Below are 24,958 nucleotides of genomic sequence, written 5' to 3' on the forward strand. Positions count from 1 at the left end.
TGCTGGAGATGCCAGTGTATGTTTTGCATCCACCACTCCCATCCTGGCTCCTGCTCAAAAGGTAGACCTAGGTAACTGTTCTGGGAACTAGTGGCCCCGACTTCCCAGTGTTAAGAATAATGCTAAGCCTGTATCTCACTCTAGTTGGGAATGTTCTTCCTAAGTGTATTCTGGCTTATTGATCAAATAAGCTAGTATTAACTTCCATTTAATGTTTACGATTATAAAAAGTGTAAATTTGTGTTCAACCAAATTGAATTATTATTCTGAATTCCAAGAGTAGTTGCATTTTATAGTTTGTTAGCTTGAAGACTATATTTAGGTAACTTAAAACCTTAGACTTAAATTAATTCTCAGGTATTCATCAGATGCCTAAATCATTTCTAAGATATGACAATGAAACATTGGTTACTAAGCATACTTTTCAGTTTATATGCTTTTGTTTTATATTTTAAATGCTAAAAAGAGGCTATTTCTTTGGTGTGTTAATGAATGTGCTTATTTTTGCAACTTTGAGAAGCCTTATAAAGGATGTGGACAGCTATAGAAAGTTGTGTTACATATATTCATAAGCTTTGTTTATCTGCTAAAATGTCAGTGTATATCATAAAATTCACAATTACCCTCTAGTTTTTTTGTGAAATAAAAGCTATTTTGGTTAAAAGTTGCTATTAATACAAATGATTGCAGCCATATACTTTGGAGCAATAGTTTCAGAGAAATACAACTACTATGCACATGCTTTTGTTTTTCAAGGAAAATAGTTCATTCCTAATGCAAGCCATTCTCAGGGCTTTTGATCTACAAACTCCTCTGTACCACATTTCCACCAGCAATGTATGGGTGATTTGTTTTCTCTGTATCTTCACCAGCATTTGGTGTTGTCATTATTTGTTATTTTAGCCATTCTGCCAGGTATGAAGTGATATCTCATCATAGTTTTGACCTGTATTTCTCTAAGGGCTAATGCTTTTGAACATCTTTTGATGTGCTAATTTGCCTTCTGTATAACTTCTTCAGTGAAATGTCTTTTCATTTTTTGTGGATATATATAAATTTTTTTAAACTGAAGCGTAGTCAGTTTACAATGTTGTGTCAATTTCTGGTGTACAGCACAATGCTTCAGTCATAATGAACATACGTATATTTGTTTTCATATTCTTTGTCACCATAAGTGACTGCAAGATAGTGAATATACTTTCCTGTGCCTATACAGTATAAACTTGTTGTTTATCTAATTTATATATATTAGTATCTGCAAATGCAAATCTTGAACTCCCAATTTATCCCTTCCCAACCCTTTCCCCCATTCAAGGCCCAAATGTTGAGAGAGTCCTGTCTCTTTGGCATATTTTGTCCTCTGGCAGCATCTCTTTTCTCCACTCTATTCAGCATAGCATGTCCTGTTCTAGCACGCCAAATCCAAGAGAGGGAATTTTAGGTATAAACGGTATGTATTGGCATATTTGAGCGATAACACTAACACGGTTTTACATTGTAGCATTGTGTATCTGGGAACATGGTTAAAGTGGTAATTCCTTCTAGTGTGTTCTTGACTCTGCTCCCCTTGTCCTCCTCCTTATTAAAAAGCCATTAGATTGCCCTTTCTCCAATGAGGCTCTGACCCTTAGGTTCATGTTCTTCCAGATTAGAATACCTAACACATGAACGCAGAGCTCACTATATGTCAGGCACTGTATTAAACACCCTACATGCACTATCTCATTTAATTCTTATGACACCATTATAAGAACATTACACAAATATAAAATTGAGATTATAACAGAAAGATGAGAAAACCGATTTCAAAGAAGTTAGATAACTTGCCTGCATTCACACGACTAATAAGTTCTTGAGCCTGCACGAGGCTTGCCTGAGTCTCCAACTTACTCCCTTACCAGTACATTAACCCTACATTATGCCGTCAATTGCAGAACTAGCTGCTCATTTTAGCCTGTTAGTATTTGAAGAACAGGCCTTTGTCATTTGGCCATCATTTAAGCACTGCTCCCTGCCTAACCCAGCTAATGTCCCCACAGCTCAGTTTCCAGGCAGCCTGTCTTTTCTGTAGCTTGTCTCTCCTCTAGATCTTGCTCAAAATCTGTTTCTCTGTCCCTGCTGTTGGATTAGTGGATTCAGACATTCTGCTTCCTCTCCCTCCTTTCCTCTAAGTGTCTTTCCTCTATAATTTTCCCTACAAGATTCTCATGCAGCTTTCACACGCTCATAAGACAGACTCATTCACAGTATTAATACGTATGTTAAAAAAGAGAGTTGCCATTTTGGAGGCAATTTTATTTATTGTTTTTCTTGCTACTTACTGTTTTCCCTAAACTGTTATCAGACTTAAGATTCATCCATTTATATATTCAATATATTTTTAGGGTTTCCAAACCAGAACCCAATTTATTTACCTATCATTACAGAGTGAAGAAATATTCTGAATATTACTTAAGTGTTATATTCTTTCTACTTAACAATGTCAATGCTGAATAAATATTCTTAAGTATTTGCTGAGTGTCTATATGTCTGCAACTACCCTAGATAGTACTGATTACCCTTCCACACAAGTTTTTTTGGTGAAATAACTTTTTTAACATTGTCTTCTCAATATGATAATACCCAAGTTCATTTTAGAAAAATAAAAAATACAAACAGAAAAGAATTAGGAAATACACACCAACAACAATCACTTTCAATACTTTTAGGACTATCTTTCCAAAGTTTTATCTATATTTTTGAACTGTTGAATTTCTTTTCCAGTTAACACTATATCATAAACATTCTTATACATTAATGGTTGTTAAAGGTCGATGAGTTCATTTTTGGGTGTACAATAGTTTTAAAGTCATACTTTCGATGTTGGCCTCTTAATCTGTTGCTAGTTTTCTTGTGATTACGTGTGAAGACCATGATGAACATCATCTAGGTATTTTCCTTTTAATATATCCATAGGCGACTCCTTGTAGCCTCAGAATTTGTATTTCTAGTGGGTTGGGGGACATTTTTCCAGCTCTGAAAGAATTATTACTCAATTGGTTAAAAGTCTGCAAAGGCAATCCCTTCTGTTTGAAATTCAGCAATATCCAGAATTTGCTCAGACCTTAACTCTTGCAAAGTGTCTCCTTTATTCAGTACATATTGATAGAAAACTGGACATGGGTATACAAATATGAATAAAAGCCTGTGTGAGGCAGATAGCAAAACAGACTAGAACTAATAAACAAGTTTAGGAAGGTAATAAGAAGCAGTATTTCTTAAGAAAATCAATTGCATTTCTATATACTAGGTATAAAAAATGAAAAGGAAATTAACAAAATAATTTCATTCACAATAGCTTAGGAAAGAATAAAATACTTAGAAATAAATTGAATAAAGATGTGCAAGATCTATATACCAAAAACTACAAAATATTGCTAAGAGAAATTAGAGATCTAAATAAATGGAGAAATAGATTTTCATGGATGAGGAGATTTCATATTATCAAGAAGGCAACTTTCCTCAAACTGATCTAAAAGTTCAGTGCAGTCCGTATAAAACTAGCTGACTTCTTTTGGGTAGAAACTGACCACCGATCCTAAAATTCATATGGAAATGCAAAGGATGCATAATAGTCTAAACAGTTTGGCAAAAGAATAAAGCTGGAGAACTTTCACTACCTGATTTCAAATTTTACTGTAACACATATTAACCTAGACATTGGGCTTCTTGGAAAAGGATAGGAACACAGTTCAATGGCAAAGAATTAAAATCCAGAAATAGAACCTTACTTTTTATGATGAATTTGTTTTTCACAACGGTCCCAAGACAGCTCAATGGGAAGAAGACTAACCTTGTTTTTTGGCTTTTTTTTTTTTTAATCAAGAAAAGGTACTGGAGTAAATGGACACCCACAAGAAAAGCAACAACAACACACACACACACACACACACACACACACACACACACAAACACCCCAAAGAAATAGAAACTTACATCAGAGACAAAAATGAACTAAAACTTGATCATAGATCCAAATGTAAAAAACAACTTTTAACATTTCTCAAAGGAAACATAGGAGAAAATCTTCATAACCTCTTACTATAACATCAAAAGTATGATGTATACAAGAAAAAAATGGCAAATTAGACTAGATCAAAATTAAAAACTCTTGCTCTTCAAAATCCCCTGTTAAAAGAATGAAAGAGACAAGCCACAGACTTGGAGAAAATACTGCAAATCACATATCTGGTAAAGAATAAAATCTTGTAGTTTGCGACACCATGACTAGACCTAGAGGATATTATGCTAAGTGAAATAAGACAGAAAAGACGTACTGTGTGATTACACATATTTGCGGAATCTAAAAAATAAAACAAATGAACAAACATAACAAAACAGAAACAGAGTTAAAGATACAGGGAACAAACACATGGTTGCCAGAAGTGAGAGTTTTGGGAGGAGGAAAGGAACAGGTGAGGAAGAATTAAGAGGTACAAACTTCCAGTTGCAAAACAAATGAGTATGAAATGTACAGTGTGCAGAGTATAGTCAATCACTATGTGATATATTTGTGTGGTGACACATGATAATTGCAGTTACCATTTTGAAATGTACAGAAATACCAGATCACTCTGCTGTGTAACAGGAACTAACGTAGCATTGTAGGTCAATTATACTTCAAAAACAAATACATAGAAAAAGGGATTAGATTTGTGGTTACCAGAGGCAGGGGCTGGGGGGACAGGGAACTGGATGATGGCAGTCAAAGCTACACACTCCCAGTTATAAGATAAGTAAGTATTAATAGATGTAACATACAACGTGATAAATATCATTAATACTACTGTATGTTACATATGAAAGTTGTCAGAGTGAATCCTACGAGTTCTCATCACAAGGAAAAAATTCTTCCCTTTCTTTAATTTTGTATCTAATTGATGGATGTTGATGGATGTTCATTAAATTTATCGTGATGATCATTTCATGATGTATGTAAGTCAACCCATTATGCTGTACCCCTTAAGCTTTTTAAAATTTTTATTAATATATTATTTTAGAGCAGTTTTAGGTTCACAGCAGAATTGAGCAGAAAATACAGAGTTCTCACATAGTCCTCCCCTCTCTCTCTCTCTCTCTCTCTCTATATATATATATATATACTCCCCTACCCTCAGCATCTCTCATCAGTGTGGCATATTTGGTAAAATTGATGAACCAACATAGGCACATTATTATCAACCAAAGTCCATAGTTTACACTAGGGTTCACTCTTGATGTTGTACATTCTATGGGTTTTGACAAATGCATAATGACATTTAGCCACCACTACAATATCATACAGAATAATTTCATTGTCCTAAAAATCCCTTGTGCTCCATCTATTCATTCCTTCCTCCTCCTCCTCCTCAAACCCCTGAAAACCACGATCTTTTTATTGTTTCTGTAGCTGTGGCTTTTCCAGAACATCATTTGGTCAGAATTGTACAGTTTGTAGCCTTTTCAGACTGGCTTCTTTCATTCAGTAATACGTCTTTAAAGTTTCTTCCATGTCTTTCATGACTTGATAGCTCATTTCTTTTTTTTTTTACTGCACATATATTTTTAAATTTACATATATGTACTGTTCATTGTTTCTAAGAACGTTTAGAGCTTTCACTTTTTAAGCTTACATAGTTATCAAAGGAATAAAGCCAACCACAAAATAAGAATTAATTCAAAAATATACATACACCCTGTTATTAATAGCAACATTATTTATAATTGCCAGGATATGGACACATCCTAAGTGCATATCAATAGTTGAACAGATAATGAAGATGCAGCATACATATATGTAGTGGAATACAACTCACCCATAAGAAAGAAGGATATTTTGCCATTTGCAGCCCTTCTTTCACATTTTTTTTTCACTTCAAAAACCAGAATTTTAAAACTGGCATAAACATTTCCATTACATCGAAAACAACAAAATACCTAGAAATAAACTTAACCAAGGAGGTTACCTATACTCCAAAAACCAAGATGACACAAAGAAATGGAAAGATTTCTTGTGCTTTTGGATTGGAAGAATCAGCACTATCATAATGGCCACACTACCCAAAGCAACCCACAGATCCAAAGCAACCCGCATCAAAATACTCACGACATTCCTCACAGAACTAGAACAAACAATTCCAAAATACATAAGGAGCCACAAAAGATCCCAAGCAGCCAAAGCTATCTTTTGTAGGTCTTGTTTTTCACTCTTTCTTCTTTTTGTTCCCTTTTTTTATGGCTTGATGACTAGAGAAGGTCCTTTAACATTTGTTGTAAAGCTGGTTTGGTGGTGCTGAAATATTTTAGTTTTTGTTTATCTGTGAAGCTGTTGATTGCTCCATCAATGTACACTTCAAACCTTAAAAAATGAAAAAGAAAGAATGGACTTCGGTTAATATTAATGTGTCACTATTGGCTCACCAATGGGCCGTAGTAATATAAGATCTTAACATTAGGGGAAACTGGGTGAGAGGGATGTGGGAACTCTTTGCAACTTTTTCATGTATCTAAAACTATTCTAAAATAAAAAGTGTATTTAAATAAAAATAAAGAAATAAAAATGTACTGAAAATCAGTGAATTGTCCTTTGTAATAGGTGAAATTCATGGTATATAAATCTTACCTCAGTAGAGCTGTTTAAAGTTAATAAGGGCAGAGTGGGATCGGGGATGGGCCCAGGCAGGGTCAGGGCCAAGGCTCAGGGGCCAGGCTCAAGGCTGGGTCAGGCCAGGGTCAGGCGGGGCCTGCTGGGGGTCAGCAACCTTGACAATGGGCACGGGGGCATGGCTCCCCGAAGGCTGAGGCCGGCCTGTGGCCTTCCTCTGGCTGCTGCTGCTGCTGCCGCCAGCGGCCACCCCGGAGCTGCGGGGGTCCTCCGCCAGTGCCTCGGCGGCACCTGGCCGGGCCCCAGGCGCTGGGGGTCCGGTGGAGGGCGGCCCTCTGACCCCTGACGCACAGCGGCTGGCTCCAGGAGCCACAGGTGCATTGGGGCCTCAGTGTGTGTCTGGGGCTGGTTACACAGGAGGGCCTCAGGGGGGCGCAGCTGTAACCAGGGCCTGGGGGCCTCATCTTCTCTCGCCCTTCCCTCCAGCCAGGCAGCCCAGAGACCACCTCAACACAGGTGGGTCACAGGCCCCCACTGTGGGGCCTCTGGGTGGGAACCACCCCAGGACCTTTGTGGGGCTGTGGACTGGGCAGGTAGCAGGGTCTGGCCCCGAGGCTGGGAGGCTGGCTGGAGGGAAGCACCGGAACTGCTGAATAAGTGGCCCTTAGTCTGGGGCCCAGGAGTCTCATTTCCCTCCCTGAGGCCCTGGGAGCACAGGCCCTAGGCCGGGAGGCCCACTCTCAGGGGGCCAGGGCACGCCCCTGCCCTCCCAAGTGTGGGTCCTAGAGCCAGGGCTGTCTTCATTAGCCCACTCCCTCTTTAGAAATGGAGGATCCTGAGTCAGAGAGGGGGAGTGACTTTCCTCAGGTCACACAGCACTACAGATCTCTGACTGTGAGCCTATTTCCCTGAGATACTAGGATGACGTGGAGGGGGCACAAGCCCTTAGCAACCATGATCTTGGGCAAGTAATATTGGCAGCTTCTGAGGCCTGCAGTTCTTGGCTCTGCAGAGCAGGCACTGAGGAGTGCTAAGTGAGGGAGGTAATGGCTGTGATGGCCCAGCCCTTGGCAGGCTCACTCAGGGATGTCCATCACCCTGGAGATGCTGCTGTCACCTGCTGTGGGTGCCCTTGGTCCCCCTCCCGCCCACCAGACCACTGAGGTCTCATCCCCACGGGGCTTGCTCAGTTGTGCTCTGCTGTCCAATTCTTGGCACCCTGTCATTTTGGTAGGCCTCTGGACACTTGGCCTTGGTTTTTCCATCTCTGAAGTGGACGGGGCTTCCCTGGTAGTGGCACCTGGGGCACTAGCAGTGTCTCTGTCATAGGAGGCAGGGGCGTCTCCACTGTGTGTGGGAAACCCAAGGTGATAGGGAAGGTCTACGGCAGCCAGAACACGGTGGTGGGCCAGTGGCCATGGCAAGCCAGCCTGCTGTACCAGGGGTCGCATGTCTGTGGAGCCACCCTCATCAACTCCCGCTGGCTGGTTTCTGCTGCCCACTGCTTTCTCAAGTGAGTCCTCCTTCCTTGGGTGCTGGGGAGAGGGGTGCAGGGGAAGGGGAGAAAAGGGGTGATGGGCATCCCAAAACAGTCCTCTGGGCTTTTCTCTGGGGTGGTCTGTGGCCTTCAAACCCACATCATCCTTGCCTTTGACCTGCGTACCCTCCACCTGGACTGTCCTCCTCGCTCACCTGTCTGATCCTCCTCATGCTCTGTCCTCAGCCCTTGTGCCTGTCCCCTAACACAGATGTGCCCCAGGAGAGTGGAAGTGTTGGTCCTGGCTGCCATGTGGTGTAGACCAACCTCAGACCACAGCTTCTTCTCAGTGTCCCCACATTCCTGGGTGTCAGACTCTAGGCAGAAACTGGAACTGTTCTGGGCCATTCTGCTTGCTTGTGCAAAACTGAGTTCCCAGGAGGAGCTGTGGTCACTGGTGTGAGTGGGTGGACCCCTGTTGCCAGGCTGCTTAGGTGGGAGATGGGGCTCCCTAGGAGAATGACATGACTGTGGAGGAGCCTAACTCACTGCCCTTCCTGGGCCTGGCCCAGTGCCTAGCTTCTGAACGCATGAGGAGGGGTCTGCAGGGAGCAGGGGCATCACAGCCCAGGGCCAGGAGCTGGAGCTTTGAGAACCCAGAGTCCTGTCAGCACCTACTCTGTGCCACGCTGTATGCACGCCCCTCTGTGGCATTGGGGTGGTAAGACCCCACCTCACTGTGTCTCCGTCTTGTCAGAAGAGAAAGCCCAACATGGGTGAGAAAAGCAGATCACATGGTGGGGGGGCAGGTCAGGAGAAGCTCTGTGCTCCATTGGGTGTGGAGAGGGAGGGGCTTGCAGGAGAGGGGCAGGGGGAGGGTGTCCGGGTGGATGAGCCATGCATGCAAGGTCAGGGAAGTTTTAACACCCGTACTCAGGGAACAAGGCAAGTTTCCATTCCCTGTGCTCATTTGCTCATTTAACAATCTTTTGTGAGCGCTTATAACTAAGTGGACAAGCAGCCCTTGGGCAGGAAGATGTTTAAAGAAAAGAGGGTTGAGAAAAGTGTGGGGGCAGAAGGTGGGCTGTAGGGAGCCTTGGGAAGGGAGAAGTTAGAGCTGGGACTGAACCAGAACTCCTCCTGTGTACAATCACAAGGCCTTCATTTGATGGCCCCCCACCCCACCATCCAGCACTAGGATTCAATGCTCCTCCAATTCATGGGTGTGATGGAGAAGCCATATGCTGACGTTGTAAGTAGAGTATCAATTAGCCTCAAGAAAGAAGGGCTCCTGACCATTAGAAATGGGGAGACTAAAGCCACGTGGCATACTGGTGGGTAGAGGGGTGGGCAGTTAGATGAGGATGCAGGGAAAGAGAGCTGGCTCACATTCAGACATGATGGTGACCATGCGCCCTTCCTCCTCCAGAAAATCTCAATTCCTGGAGAACTACCGGGTCTTGTTAGGAAACACCCAGCTGTACCAGCACACCAGGCACACCCAGAAGATACCCGTGAGCCAGATTATCGTGTACCCAGACTTTGATAAGTTTCACCCTTTTGGGAATGACATAGCCATGTTGCAGCTGCTCTTTCCTGTGAACTTCACCTCCTACATCATCCCCGCCTGCCTCCCAGCTCCTTGCATGCAGCTGCCCAGTAACTCGTCCTGCTGGATAACGGGCTGGGGCATGCTCAGTGAGGAACGTAAGGGGGCATGGGAGAGACCAGGGGGCAGATGAGGGCGGGGAGGAGGGGCAGGGAGGGGAGGAGGACAGAGGGGTCCCCAGGCAAAGTGGCCGCTGGACCTTGGCTTGCCGTGCCTCATTTCCAGAGGACCGGACTAGTCTAGTTCTAGTTCTGAAAGTGTGTGATCCTAAAGCTTCAGTGCTCCCTGAGTCCAGATCTCCGCAAGTCTGGGAATCTGACTTTTGGACTCAAGGATTGTGTTCTTGGAGTCTTTCCAAGGCTTGACTCCAAGATTTTAATCAACCATGGATGTCAGATGACTTGATTCAACTCAGAAGTCATGGTTGGGGCCTGGACCATTCCAAGCCACTGACAAACACTCCTATTTCCCATTGCCATAGGAGGCACTTGGGAAAACTGGAGAGGAAACACATTTATGAACTCTGACCTCTGACCTCTGAGCCTGCAGGATAAAGTTAGAATAATTATGACCTGAGAGTGTTTGACCTCTCTGAAGCTCGCTGTGCTGTTCTTCCAACACAGGTCAACTATCTACTTTGTAGGCTTATTCAGTGAACTGAATAATGCAGGAAAAAGGTGTTTTTTTAGGATTGAAAAAGGAGAAGTGTAGGCAAAGACTTATAAGCAAGAGTCTTTATTAAAGAAAGGAATGTTCATGGTTTGGGAAATGCTTACAGTGCAAAATTAAGTGGAAAAAGCACATATATTTGTAATTATTTGGTACGGTGTTTCTCGGCAGAGGTGCTGCAGGCATTTTGGATGGACCCTGTCTTCACTGGGTAGGATGCACCTGCTAGTGTTTCAGTAACTCTCCCTGTCATAGGACAACCAGATCCCCAGTATTCCCACACCATACACACGCGCGCACACACACACAAACAGAAATACACCAACACAACACACCACGCTCACACCCACAAATACACACACAGAGACTGCTTCCCCTTGAGGGCAGGGACCCTGTCTTGCTGGTTTAATGTCCCAACCTGTGCCCAGGGCCTGGCCCTAGCAGGTGCTCTGCTGCTGCCCCCAGGTCCTAGAGACCGTCATTCTTGCCTGCACCTCCAGACCGGTCTCCAGCTCCACCCTGTGGGCTCTGCTTTAGTCCCCACCAGCTGAATGTTTGCTTCAGAGCAGGGGTCGTGTCAGTCCCCTGCTCACTACCCTCAGTGCCTTCTCACTTATGCTTCGAAAAAGGTCCAGACGCCCTACCTCGGCTCTGCATAACGGCCTCCATCCCTCTGTGCTTATCTCCTGCTGCGTCCCGTGCACTCGTGACTGCCCAGCTGCAGGCCTCCTTCCTGCTGTGAATGTGCTGCAGCCACTCCATCAGGGCGTCACCGTGGCTGGGCTCCCGGCCCCGATTGCTCTCCCTGCTCTCCTGGGCACGACTTGCTCATCTTGGCAGGACTCATTCCTTTACATGAACAACTCGGCTCCTCCTCTGAGGAGTTTTACTGGATCACATGAGCAAAAATAGACAACCCCTACCACCACAGCTCCCTGTTGCCTTTACATCACTTACTAGATCTAAAATCATTCTACTATTCACTTCACTTCCCTGTATCCCCCAACTGAGTATGTTCCCCTGTATCACTAGTGTCTAAAAGACACTAAACACAAGGACAAATGAATAAGTGAGTGAGTAGATGGGAGGATGGATTGGGGAGGGGGAGGGAGGAGGATGAGTGAGGGGAAGGGAAGATGGGGGGTGCGTAGGTGAGAGGATGGTGGGCAGACGGATGGAGTGAGTGGACACATCAGTAGGTGGAGGGGGGAATGGAGAGATGGGTCAAGAGATGGGTGGATGGGCAAATGGATGGAAGGGTGAGTGGGTGAACGGGACAAAAGGAGAGCTAGGTAGATGGAGGGAGGATTGGTGGGTGGAAGGAAAGGTTAGTGATAGACAAACGGAGAACGGATGGGATGGTTTGTGAAAGGGCAGGCAGGCTGCTGGATGGTTGCTGAACACCCGTGAAGGGTATGTGTTGGTGGGATTTGCGGAATAGAAGAGGTGTGGTCTGTTACCATGAGAGAGGTGGAGGGAATAGGATGAGTTTGGAGGAGTTCAGCAAACAGGAGGGGGCTTCTTAGGCAGAGGTAGGACTGGAACAGTGCTGCAGGCCCAGCTGTGCCGAGACAACCCCGGGCTCGGGGCGCAGGGGCGAGCAGGGCGGAGGAGCGGGGAGCGCGGAGCAGCCCGGAGCTGAGCTGCAGCGCACTTCACTGAACTCCTCCTCGTCCTCGCAGGGCCTCTGCTCGAGCCCTTCCGTCTCCAGGAGGGAAAGGGGGGCCTCGTTGAGAACAAGTTCTGCAATATGTTATATGAACAAAGAGTTGGCCAAGGCAGGAACTACTCTGTGCACGAGGAGATGCTGTGTGCTGGGGACTTCTCGACAGAAAAAGCCATCTGCCGCGTGAGTGAGGCCATTTCTGTTCCTCCCTTGTGTGTTCTCAGGGCCTCAGTTTCCCTGAGGGGGGGAGTGGTGTTGCCTCTGCTCTCCTTGTGGAGACCCCCCGGGACGTCCTGCTTCCTCCCTCTCCGTGTCTTCCCGGGCTCCAGCCCTTGGCAGCGTCCCCCCGGCTGCCCCTTCCTAAGCCCATTGTCCCTGAGAGCGTTACTGGCAGGACCTCAGACAGCGTCTGTTTTTGAGGCATATTTTCCAGTTTTGATTGAGGTGTAACATACTTACAAAAAAGTATATTCATAGTGTTGCCATAGGTGTGTAGTGGATGAATCTTCACAGTGATGCAACATGTGACCAACACCCCGGGGCCCCACTCGTGTCCCTTTCCCACCACCAGCACTCAGGGGAAACTGCCACCTTCACTTGCAACCCCTCAGATTAGATTATGGGTTTTCTGTAAGTAGAATTTATTTCCAGTTGTCAGTCTTTCGTGGCTTCACATTCTGTGTGTGAGCTGCGTCCCTGCTGCTGCTGCCTGTAGTTAGTTTGTTCATTCTTGTCGCCTTCCAGGACTCTGCTGGAGGCACTGAATTCTGTGGTCAGTTCTGCTTCTGATGGGTATTCTAGCAGTTTCCAAGCTGTCCATTTCATTTCGCTTCCAAATGTTTCATATTCCATTTCATACAAGCCCATGAGGAGAACTGTTGGATTGAAAGGTATGTGTGGGTTCAGCTCTGGCAGATGCTACCAGACGCCTCCAAAGTGCCCACCACACCCCCCCGTTCCAGCAGCGGGTCAGGCTCTGTGTCCTCACCGACACTTGGCACTTTCCATCTTTTCTCATTTTGATCTTATCGTGGTTTTAATCTTCATTTTCATTAAATATATTTTCATATGCTTATTGTCATTGGATCTCTTCTTCTGTAAAGCTGCCCTTCTAGTTCTCTCCCCTCTCATCTTCCTCTTGGGTTGTCTGTCTTTTCCTTGAGGGGCTCTTGGTGTATTTTTCTATATTCCAGACATGAGTCCGCTGTTGGAGTGTGAAGATATCTTTCTGCTCTTTGTTGTGCCCCGTGTTGTAAGCGGGCAGACAGGCCCGGAGAGGGAAAGTGGTGCCCTAAAATAAGGCAGTACAACCTGACTGCAAGCCCACTGCCTCCCCGCAGGGCCCAGCCTCCCACGCCGGCATCACATCTTTCGCACAGATGGCACCGTGGGGTGGAGGGGAGAGTGTTGGGCTCTGGAGTTAGAGACGCTGCCCTGCCACGTGTCCCTGCCCTGTGACCTCCGGCGGTCTTTTCACCCCCGGAGCCTGTGTCCTCATTCGCAGTGTGGGACTCTGAGGCCTCCTTCACGGGGTTGTGGAAAGGCTGGTGCAGTGGCTGGATAGTGTCCCCTAAATTTGCATCCACTTGGAATCTCAGAATATGACCTTAATTGGAAATAGAGGCTTTGCAGATGTGACTAGATAAGAATCTCGAGATGACACCACTCTGAATTTGCAGTGGGTCCTGAACCCAATGACTTGTGTTCTTATAGGAAGAGAGAGAGACACAGAGACGCTCGGTGTCAGACTTCTGGCTTCCAGAACCGTGAGAGGACACATTTCTGTTGTTTGCAGAGTCACTCAGTTTGGGGTGATACGCTGTGGTGCCCCAGGAGACCCGCATGGGAGGGACGGGGTGTGCCTGGCCTGTGGGAGGGCCTCGCTGATGGCAGGTTCCATGATGGCCCAGTGAGCTGCTGAGCCCGAGGGGGGAAGCTTGGCCACCTGCCCCCTTGGTAGGAGGTGGGCCCAGGTTTCCCGAGTCTCAGGCCCTAACCAATGGTGTGGACTTTCTGACTGTCTGGCCTGGCCCGTCCTTCTCACAGAGTCAGCTGCACCCAGAGGTGAAACAAAGGGCTCAGCCCTCATCCTCCCAAGTCCCCATCTGGCTGTCACCCTGGACCCCACTTCCAGCCTTGTCCTCCACCTGCCTTCCCCTGCAGATGTCATGCCCATGGAGTGCAGGGCTGGAGCCCTTTGCTTGCCTCTGGACATACGCAGTGGCCCTTGACCTCTAGTCCCCCTGCCCCCTAGCTTGAGGACACCACTGAGCTGGACACCTAGGAGTCCCAGCAGATGACCCCCTCCTGCCTCCCTCAGCCTTTCAATCACCCAAGCCCATCTGAGAGATTCCTTCTAGATTCATCTGCCACGTCGCCTGCTCTGGCCCCCACCCTCCAACCCGGGGCTCTCTTCTTTCCCCCAAAGTGTCCCTCCCCCTGCACAGGGCCCCCAGAAACAGGTCTGAGGAGAGAACGGCCACAGGGGCACTCAGCACTCAGACTGTGGGGCAGGACAGACCTGGTTCCAGGCATTAATCTGTTGTTTACTGGAATTGTGGCCTCACCTCAGTTTCATCACCCATGAAATGGGGTCGCTAACAGCCTCCACTTAATAAGGTTCCTATAACAATTTGAGTACTGTGCCTGGCACTCAGTAGGTGCTTGACAAGTGCTGGCTTTCATTCTCCTGGCCTGGTCTGCCCCCCTCTATCTTAATTGTACCTTTTCTGGGCCTTTCTTAGACCTTCCTCTCACTCAAGGTGGATTTCACTTCCTGGCCCCACTCAACACACACGTGCAAGTGTGTCCATGCACACACAAACACACACACACAGTTGGCTGTGTCTCTACAGCAGTGCAAACCACAGCTCACTTCGCATGGGAAATATTAGTGTTGGGGTTCCCTCTGCCTTCTGAGAGCTCCCCAGGGGCCAGGGGCCAATGGAGCCCTTCTCATCTCCTCTAGATTGGTCCAGAATCCATCATGATATTGGCAACCACATGGCTCATCTGCGTGAATCCCTTGAGGCCTGGAGTGGACAAGGACCAGGCCTTCCCCTGGCCTTGAGCAACTAGGAGTGGGAACACTGTGGGGAGGGCCGAGGGATCTCCAGGCAGGGACCACAGAGGGGAGGAGCTGAGAGGATGATGGCACATTCCCTATGTCCAAGGAGCCCCATGTATGACCCTCTTGGGGCTGCTGAGACAAACCACCTCAAACTGGGTGGCTAAAATTACAGAAATTTATTCTTAGGTTTCTGATGGTCAAAGGTCTAAAACATAGGTGCTGGCCAGGCACGTTCCTTCTGGAGGCTCTAGGGGAGAATGTGCCCTTTCTTCTTCTGGCTTTTTAGGGGCTGCCTGCATTCCTTGGCTCATGGCCCCTTCCTCCATCCTCAAAGCACATCGCTCCAAACTCTACTTCTATCATCGCATCTCCTCATGTGACTCTGGCCTCCCACCTCCCTCCTTACCCATGAGGGCCCTTGTGACTACCTTAGGCCCACCCAGGTAATCCAAGATGAGCTTCCTACTTCAAGATCCCCAACTCCACCACATCTGCAGAGTCCCTTTTGCCACATAAGGTGACATAAACACAGGTTCCAGGGATGAGGATGGGCATCTCTGAGGGTTATTTTCAGCTGGCCACACCACGTACCCCTCTCTCTCCTTCAAGCCACCGCTTCCCCCACCCTCCCTCTCAGCTAGAGGTCTTGCTGCTTATTTCACCTAAAACATCAAAGTGAGCAGTCAGACTAGAGCTCATTCGCCCTCCCAGCCCCACAGCCCGCTCCCCGCGTCTTGCATCTGGCCCATCCCTCTTCTCCTCGCCTGCACTTACTGCTCCCTCTGCTCCTGCATCAGAAGGTTAGGTTGTTTCCTGTTTAGAGTCTCAGCTCAGGAAGCCTTTGTGCCTCCACCCTTCCTGTCCTGTTCTTTTCATGGCTTGTTTCCACACATCACATCTGACCACGGCAGGCTAGCTGGCTTATCGACAAAACACCATGGGGGAGGAGCAGTGTCATTTCACCCCTGTGCCCGAGGGCGGAGGCTGCCCTGGATGCTTGACGTGCGTGTGGACAGGTGAGCGGAAGAGCGGCAGGCATGGCTGTGGCCCCGCTCCACTCCCCCCACGCCCAAGGATGAGACCCTCCCTTTGGCTGACGAAGTGAGAGGATTTTCAATCAGATGGTCCTGCCCTGACAGTATTTCAGGACTCCAGTGATTCCCAGCAGCTTTCTGGGGACCCCCTCCCGCTCCCTGAGCAATGTAGGCTTCCCCTGCCAGGCCTGGGTATGAACATTTTCTGAGGATGCTCATCCAAGGGGTTGAGAGAAAACCAAAGGCCTAAATGAATGAAAAAGGGGGAGGACCCAGGTGGGGATGTGCTGCCGCAGCTCAGGGTTTTGCAAGAACTGAGGTCTGAAGCAGCTTGGCCTGACCAGGCTCCACTCACAGACCAGTCCTCCTGGGCCCTGTTGGGGCAGCTGTCCCTTCTTGGCCTGGACAGTGCCTTCTCCTGGACCACCGGGGCCTCCCTGGGCACAAGTGTCCATGTGTTGTAGATTTCAATCCACAGCCATCCTGGGGGTCAGTCAGAGCTTCCTGAAGGGTGATGCCAGCGCCTGCCTGCATGACTGTGGCTGCAGGGGGACACTGGTGTTTGGACTTTCAAAGAGGTCCACCTGAGTGAGTCTGGATGCTAGACACTCATGAGCCCAGCCTTGCTCCCTGGTCTTCTCAGCGCTGGCCCAGCCGCCCACACTGACTCCCCTCTCTTTCCTAGGGTGATTCCGGGGGACCCCTTGTCTGCAACCTCACCGATGCCTGGGTTCTGGTGGGGCTGGCCAGCTGGGGCTTGGACTGCCGACATCCCATCTACCCCAGCGTCTTCACCAATGTCTCCTACTTCATTGACTGGATGGATGAGATCCAGAGGCTCACACCGCTCCGTAATGCCATGTCTGCGCCTCCTCAGACCCAGTTTCCACACCAGCCTCTGCAAGCTGCTGGCTCACCGGGGCCTGGCACAGGCTTTGTGTCCCCACAGCCTTGGCCCCTGCTGCTGTTTCTGCTCCAGGACCCACGGCAGGCCCTGTGGTGACCTGCCAAGCCCCTCTGCTCCTTCCCTGTGTCTCAGACCCCAGTCTCCTTGCTGGAATTTTCCACCCCTCCCCTCCCCCAGCCCCATCAGCTTTCAGAGGTTCCTTCTTGGCTTTCCAGTCCAACAGCTGCCACTCCCCAAACCAAGCCTGAAAAGTCAAATAAAAACAAATGAAAGACTCATCCTGCTCCTGTCTTTGGGCCCTGCTGCCCCCTCCTGACCTTCAGCACTCACCCCTTCCCTTGAGGTCTGTTGTCTGGCTCCCTGGACAAAGAAACAGGACCTGGCAGAGAGACTGTCCCAGGAGGAAGACAGGGGTGAGGACACTGAAGGAGTCCAGCTGGGGAGGGAGAAGGATGTGTTCATTTGCAGACTCCACCCCTGCCATGGGAGTGCACAGGTTTTCAGAGGAAGTGTATCAGTCAGCTCCAGCCGCTACAACAAATACCACAGGCAATGTGGCTTAAACAACAGGAATTTACCATCTCATAGTTCCAGATGGAGCACAGAAGTCTGAGATTAGGGTGCAGGCATGGATGATTCCCCATGAGGCCTCTCTGCTTGGCTTATAGGTCATCGTCTCCCTGTGTCCTCACATCATTTTCCCTCTGTGTATTTCTGTGTCCAAATTTCCCCCTTTTATAAGGACACCAGTCATAATGGATTAGGGCCCACCCAAGCGACCTCATTTTAACTCAGTTTATCTACTACAAATAAAGTCACATTCTGAAGTACTGGGGGTTAGGACTTCAGAATATGAATTTGGGGGGACACAATTCAGCCCATAACAGGAAGTTGGACATTTTTCCAGGTGACTACAGTGCAGAGGAGTGACAGCTTTCTCACAGTAAAGAAACATTACCCCTGGTGTTTAGCGAAAGTAGGAACAACTTGCTATGGAGGTAGAGGGAGCTTCCCAGGGTGCAGGACCACTGAGCTGGACTGGAGTGCGTGACCCGGCCCGTGAGGAAGAGGGCTCCACCCTGCAGCACAGAGGGCTCTTGAATGCAAGGGGTCTGGGAGACGGCGTGGGAACAGACAGCGGAGGCCCGAGGCCAGGCTGAGAGCTGGGGTTCAGGCTGGCAGTCCACAGACCTCTGCTCCTAGAGTTGACTCCTAGCACCTTCCTCACCTGCCCTCATGGCCCTGCTCTCCCCTGTCTGAAGGGGCCCAACTCACTCCCCACCTTCCTAGCTCCCAACCCCACCTGAAACTGCTCCCTTCTGTCCAAGGACCCAAGTCAGCCTCCCCCAAGTTGTCCACACACCTCCAGGAGTTGGAGCCTCATTTCTCCTCTTCTGCTTAGCTGACTCAGGACTTAGTGGCCTGGCAATAAGCCTTGAAGCAATGTTCTCATCATTCTTCCTGCCCATCTGCCTGACACAGTCCTTGTGTAGCCAGAAGGATCCCAGATGAACACCTGTATGGCAATAAAGAAAAAAAAACTGGACAACTTAGAAGAAATGGACAAGTTTCTAGAAACAAACAGTCCACCAGAACTGAACCAAGAAGATATAGATCATTTGAACAGACCGATCACTAGAAGTGAAATAGAATCAACAATAAAAAAAACCTCCCTGCAAATAAAAGTCCAGGACCAGACGGCTTCACTGGGCAATTTTACCAAACATACCAAGAAGAGCTCATTCCAATCCTTCTCAAATGCTTCCAAAAGATTGAAAAGGAGAAAATGCTTCCAAACTCATTCTATGAAGCCACCATCACCCTGATACCAAAGCCAGACCAAGACACCAAGTAGAAAGAAAGCTATAGGGCAGTATCGTTGATTTGCATAGATGCAGAAATCCTCAACTAAAACATTAGCAAACAGAATCCAACAACACATAAAAAAGGTCATACACCACGATCAAGTTGGGTGCATCCCCGGGACACATGGATATTTCAACATACATGAATCAATCAATGTGATACACCACAGAGAAAGGACAAAAATCACATGGTCATCTCAGTAGGTGCAAAAAAACCATTTGATAAAATTGAACACCCATTTATGATAAAAAATCTAACCAAAGTGCGTACAGAGGGAACATAACTCAACATAATACAAGCTATTTATGACAAACCTACAGCCAGCATGATACTCTTCAGTGAAAAGCTGAAAGCCTTTCCGCTAAAATCTGGAACAAGACAAGGATGGCCTCTCTCACCACTTCTACTCAACATAGTAAGCAGTGGAAGTCCTAGTCATAGCATTAGATGACAACAACAACAACATCAAGAACAACAACAACAACAAAAAAAGGAATGAACGGGATCCAAATTGGAAGAGATGGGTAAAATTGTCATTATATGCAGATGACATGATACTATATAGAGAAAATCCTCAAGGCTCCACACAAAAACTATTAGAGCTGATAAAAGAATTCAGCAAAGTAGCAGGATACAAGAGTAACATACAGAAATCAGTGACATTTCTTTACACTAACAATGACATATCAGAAAAGGAAAGTAAGGAAACAATCCCTTTTAAAATTGCATCCAAAAAAATAAAATACTTAGCAATAAATCTGACCCAGGAAGTGAAAGCCATATGTGGAGAAGTACAAAACACTGACTAAGGAAATTAAATATGACTTAAAGAAATGGAAAGATATCCCATGTTCTTAGATTGGATGAATTAATATTGTTAAGATGGCCATACTACACAAAGCAATCTACAGTTTTAATGCCATCCATATTAACCCAGGACACTTTTCACAGAACTACAATAAATTATCCTAAAATTTAAATGGAATCACAAAAGACCCAGAATTGCCAAGGCAATACTGAAGAAAAAGAACAAAGCTGTAGGAATAACCCTCCCAGACTTCAGACAATGTTGTAGAGCTACAGTAATCAAAACAGCATGACATTGGTACAAAACCAGACATATGGATAAATGGAACAGAAGAGAGAGGCCAGAAAAAATCCACAAACTTTTGATCAATTAATCTTTGACAAATGAGTCAAAAACATACAGTGGAGTAAAGACAGTCTCTTCAGCAAATGGTGTTGGGAAAACTGGACAGCTGTATGAACATCAGTGATGTTAGAACACTCTCTCACACCATACACAAAAATAAACTCAATATAGCTTAAAGGGTTAAACATAAGACAAGACACTATAAACCTCTTAGAAGAAAACATAGGCAAAACATTCTCCAACACAAATCTCAGCAATATTCTCCTTGGGCAGTCTACCCAGGCAATAGAAAAACAAAGCAAAAATAAACAAATGGGACCTGATTAAACTTACAAGCTTTCACACAGCAAAGGAAACCATAAGCAAAACAAAAAGACAACCTATGGAATGGGAGAAAATATTTGCAAAACATGAGACTGACAAGGGCCTAATCTCCAGAATATATGAACAGCTCATTACAACTTAGAAAAAGAAAACAACCCAATCCAAAAATGGGCAAAAGACCTAAACAAGCAATTCTCCAAGGAAGACATACAAATGATCAATAGGCAGAAGAAAAAATGCTCAATATCACTAATTATCAGAGAAATGCAAATCAAAACTACAATGAGGTATCACCTCACACCAATCAGAATGGCCATCATTCAAAAGTGTACAAACGATAAATGCTGGAGAGGCTGTGGAGAAAAGGGGACCCTACACTGCTGGTGGGAATGCAGTTTCGTGCAGCCACTGTGGAAAACAGTATGGAGATTCCTCAAAAGACTAGGAATAGACTTACCATATGACCCAGGGATCCTGCTCCTGGGCATATATCCAGAAGGAGCCCTACTTCAAATTGACACCTGCACCCCAATGTTCATAGCAGCACTATTTACAATAGCCCTGACATGGAGACAGCCTAAATGTCCATCAGCAGATGACTGGATAAAGAAGATATGGTATACTTATACAATGGAATACTATTCAGCCATAAAAAATGACAACATAACACCATTTGCAGCAACATGGATGTCCGTGGAGAATGTCATTCTAAGTGGAATAAGCCAGAGAGAGAAAGAAAAATACCATACGAGATCACTTGTATGTGAAATCTAAAAAAGAAAAGAAAAGGACAAATGAACATAAGTACAAAACAGAAACAGACTCATAGACATAGAATACAAACTTGTGGTTGCCAAGGGGGGACAGCAGGTGGAAAGGGACAGACCGGGATTTTGAAATTTGTAGATACTGACAGGTATATATAGAATAGATAAATAAGATTATACTGTATAGCACAGGGAAATATATAGAAGATCTTGTGGTAGCTCACGATGGAAAAGTATGTGACAATGAATCTATGTATGTTCATGTATAACTGAAAAATTGTGCTCTACACTGGAAATTGAGACACATTGTAAATAATCAATTGACTATAACTCAATAAAATTAAAAAAAGGAAGAAAGAAGAATCAGATAACCAAAAGCTTATCTAGCACATTCTGAATTCTGCTTCAGGGAAGATAGTGGTATTCAGCATTTAATTTGAAATTGTCAATACTCCTGAATATAAACAAAAGACATAGGCTCATGGAAACTCATCTTAGAAGAGGAAAGAATCCAGTCCAGCCTCTTCATTTTACAGAAGGGGAGACTCAGACCCAGGATCTGTCCTGGCAATCAGCAGCAAAGCTCTCCTAGTCTGCGTGTCTTGCACTGTATCAAAAACCAACAGATCTGTACTAGGCCTATATTCATAAAGGTCACAGTCTGTATTTTTCCAACAGTAGGTAATCTAAGTGTCTTGCAAAATACTCCCCAAAGAGTCAGGAAATCATACCATCTTGTTGAAACACAATAACATTTATTTAAATATTAAAGCAGCATGAGCTTTATTCTCTGTATTAAAAAAGTGACATGTCAAATCAATGTTTTGATATTTTAAAACCTATTAAGAGTGCAGAAAAAAAATCAAAATTTCCTTCAATTACAAAAGAGATAAGCTTAGTCCCTGAAAATAATCAATGTTGCTTTTTCTAAACTTAATGGTTCTGGTCAGATTCCTATGAATTTCAAGGTTCTAGTGGATGGTTACATGGCAGTATGAATTCTGAGTTGTAAAAATACACATTCTGTATAAATAATCTTCAAGGTCAGTCTGCTTAAGGCAATTTAAGTAGTCCCTGTCTTACTAGAATGACACTGATTTCATAAAAACTTCTTATTGCACTAAAAAAAAAAACTGAATCCTTATTACTTTAAGTCATATTCATATATACATATTGAATATGCATCAGAAATAAGCCACCCTCTTTAGTATTCAGAATTGATCCTTCTAAACTATCTGTCACTGTGACAGCAAATTTTTCATTGAGCACCTCTTGGGTGCTTTGTATATGAGGCATCTAACTCTCACAGTCAGACGCAGTAAACGACATCACTCAAATTTCACAAATGAGGAAATGTACTTAAGCCATGAAAAACAACTTACATATTCACCATCAGGAAAGAAAAGAGTAAAGATTTTATTTTCAATATTCACTGACAATCTTTTCTTCTATCCTAAGACTACATAAAACAAATTCAGACTTTGTAATTTTTCTCTCAAGAAGCACCACTAGAGAAAAACAAGCAACATCATTAGCAGTGGTTGGACTTTCAAAGCCCACTCCTCTTTGCACTATAATCATTTTTAATGTTTTGTTTTTAGTGCTTATAGAACACTAGAATAAAAAATATTAACTTTTTAAGTCATTAACTGAGAGTAAGACTTTTGTGAAAATGTACAATTTTAATTTATGCCACTCTGTCTCACATTCTCACTGGTATCTCTCCTTTGAAGGCCTCATCAGGCTGAGATCGCTGAAATCGGTCACTTAATGGACTCACAGGAGTTCGGGAAACCTCTCAACGTGGGGCTGATTAGAGGAGCCACTGAGAATGCATCCTGTGCAGCCAGGGTTCCAGCCCTGAGCCTGCCACTGCCAGCTGCTTGTGATTTGGGACAAGCTGCCCCATCTCTCAATCCCTCAGCTGCAAAAAAGGAGACACTGATACCTACCCTCAAACACCTGCTATGAAGTAAAACATGAGGAAAGCATTTTAGCCTTAGGGAGGTGTCCACTCACAGCGAGTTTGGTCATTATGATGATGAGGATGGCTGTTAATAAATTAAGCTAGACCAGAAAATAGAAATCACCATAAAGGAGAAACATTTTAAGTCAATGAGCACTTCCTTTTGGATGGATTGCAGATTGTTCTATTGATTGTTTTAATAAACCAAGTTTTGTCCATTAATTATAGACTTCCAAGGTTCATGGACAAGTCTCCAGAAAAAGAATTAGAGGCCTCTAACCTCTGAATACTAAGAAAGTAAAGTTAAAAAAAATTAGGGGGGAGATTATACCTCAGTTGGGAGAGCACACGTTTAGCATGCATGAGGCCCTCAGTTCAGTCCCCAGTACCTCCATTTAAAAACATTTTTTTGAAGAAATGGAGAATTAAAGCAAAAAGATGGAGAACTACAGAATTCTTTTGGAGACTCAACTCAGATTTAAGATGGGGAAAAAAACACCCTTTTCTCAGAGGAAATCTTGAGAACTATGTAAACAGGATCTGAGATGTCTAGTCTTTTAACATTATTCATGAATTCATATTACCAAGTCTTAAAACTGCCTGATAACCCACAGTGGTGATACTGATCATTAACAGCTGCCAACATGGATCGAGCTCCGGCTAGGAATGCTCTGTTCTGACATCTCTGCCCCTGAGGCCTCACCAGGCTGAGAGCACTAAATTCGGTGATTCATGAGCATCTCGTGTAAGTCCTCCCTTTGTGCTTCTCACTCCCCCCTCACCAGCCCCTCTGAGTGAAGCACTGTTATCATCTTCCCCACCCGCAGATAAGGCCACTGAGGCACAGAGACTAAACCCATTCCAGGTCATATTGGCATTAAAGGACGTCTGTATTTCTGCTGTTTTGCTATTGACAAAGGAATCTGAGATATCAATTCAAGAGAGACTGTTAAATAGTCAAGTCTGTCTGGTCTTCACCTCAAAGAGCAGATACTATAAATTCCTGATGTAGGATGAGGCTGCCACCACAAACTGACTCAGCTTGAAATTAATATCCAAGATGAAGCAGCAGAATACACGTAAATATGCACGATTGTCAACTCCGCTCACGGGTCAGGGCCCTTCAATGCCTGAACGGGGGTGAAATCCCCACCCTGTGTCAGGGAGGGAAGTGCGGCTCTTCCTGGTCTCACCCAGGCTTCACGGGCTATTTCCCCCCACAGACTGTCTTCAATGATTAAAAAGCTCTCAAGTCTTTTACACCATACAAACTGAAAGACATTTCTGCAGATGGAGCACTTTCTCAGGCTTAAACCTTTTCTGCCTACACTTAGCAAGGGGGAAAAAGAAACATGACTCAGCAAAGTCTCTGACCCTCACCACTCACACGAGTAGAACGGCCTCAGCACAAGATGACTGTTCACATTGCAGGGTGAGAACAAAATAAAGCAGCCCCAACCACAGGCAGTCCCAGAGAGAGCAGAGGACTGCGGGACTTAGAAAGCTGGAACCTCCTCCCAGGGACAGCAGGGATGAAAACAAGGGATAAACATGGGGGGACACTGACAGGAGGGGCCTCAGGTCAGAATCAAGCCCAGGGAAGGGGTAGCAGAGACATTCTAGACCTGATCTCCTCTATCACTTCTCAGGCTGCCTCTTCCCTCTCCAGTAGCCAAGGCCCCACTGAAACCACTGGAACGGTCTGAGGAAGAATGATGAACTGTCTTTAAGAACCATCAGATTCATCTAAGCAGGTCTACAAAGAGTGCACCCAGGTTCAGACCGCGCGGCTGCCCTGATGGTTTATAAAAGTGGTCTCTGCATAACT

At 45.6% G+C, this 24,958-nt stretch overlaps 1 protein-coding gene across 1 annotated transcript in view; it reads left to right on the forward strand.

The window, feature by feature from the left end:
- Nucleotides 1–17,332, forward strand: part of LOC116659968 (putative serine protease 47) — a 47,033-nt gene extending 29,701 nt beyond the window's left edge. Inside the window, exons 5-7 of the mRNA XM_032468380.1 lie at nucleotides 9,529–9,806; nucleotides 12,060–12,226; nucleotides 16,833–17,332. Coding sequence (XP_032324271.1) covers nucleotides 9,529–9,806; nucleotides 12,060–12,226; nucleotides 16,833–17,150 — 763 coding nt within the window. The 3' untranslated portion in view covers nucleotides 17,151–17,332. The remainder of the gene's footprint in view (nucleotides 1–9,528; nucleotides 9,807–12,059; nucleotides 12,227–16,832) is intronic.
- Nucleotides 17,333–24,958: the final 7,626 nt, after the last annotated feature.

Source organism: Camelus ferus, chromosome 26, assembly GCF_009834535.1.
Source record: "Camelus ferus isolate YT-003-E chromosome 26, BCGSAC_Cfer_1.0, whole genome shotgun sequence".
Lineage (NCBI taxonomy): Eukaryota > Metazoa > Chordata > Mammalia > Artiodactyla > Camelidae > Camelus > Camelus ferus.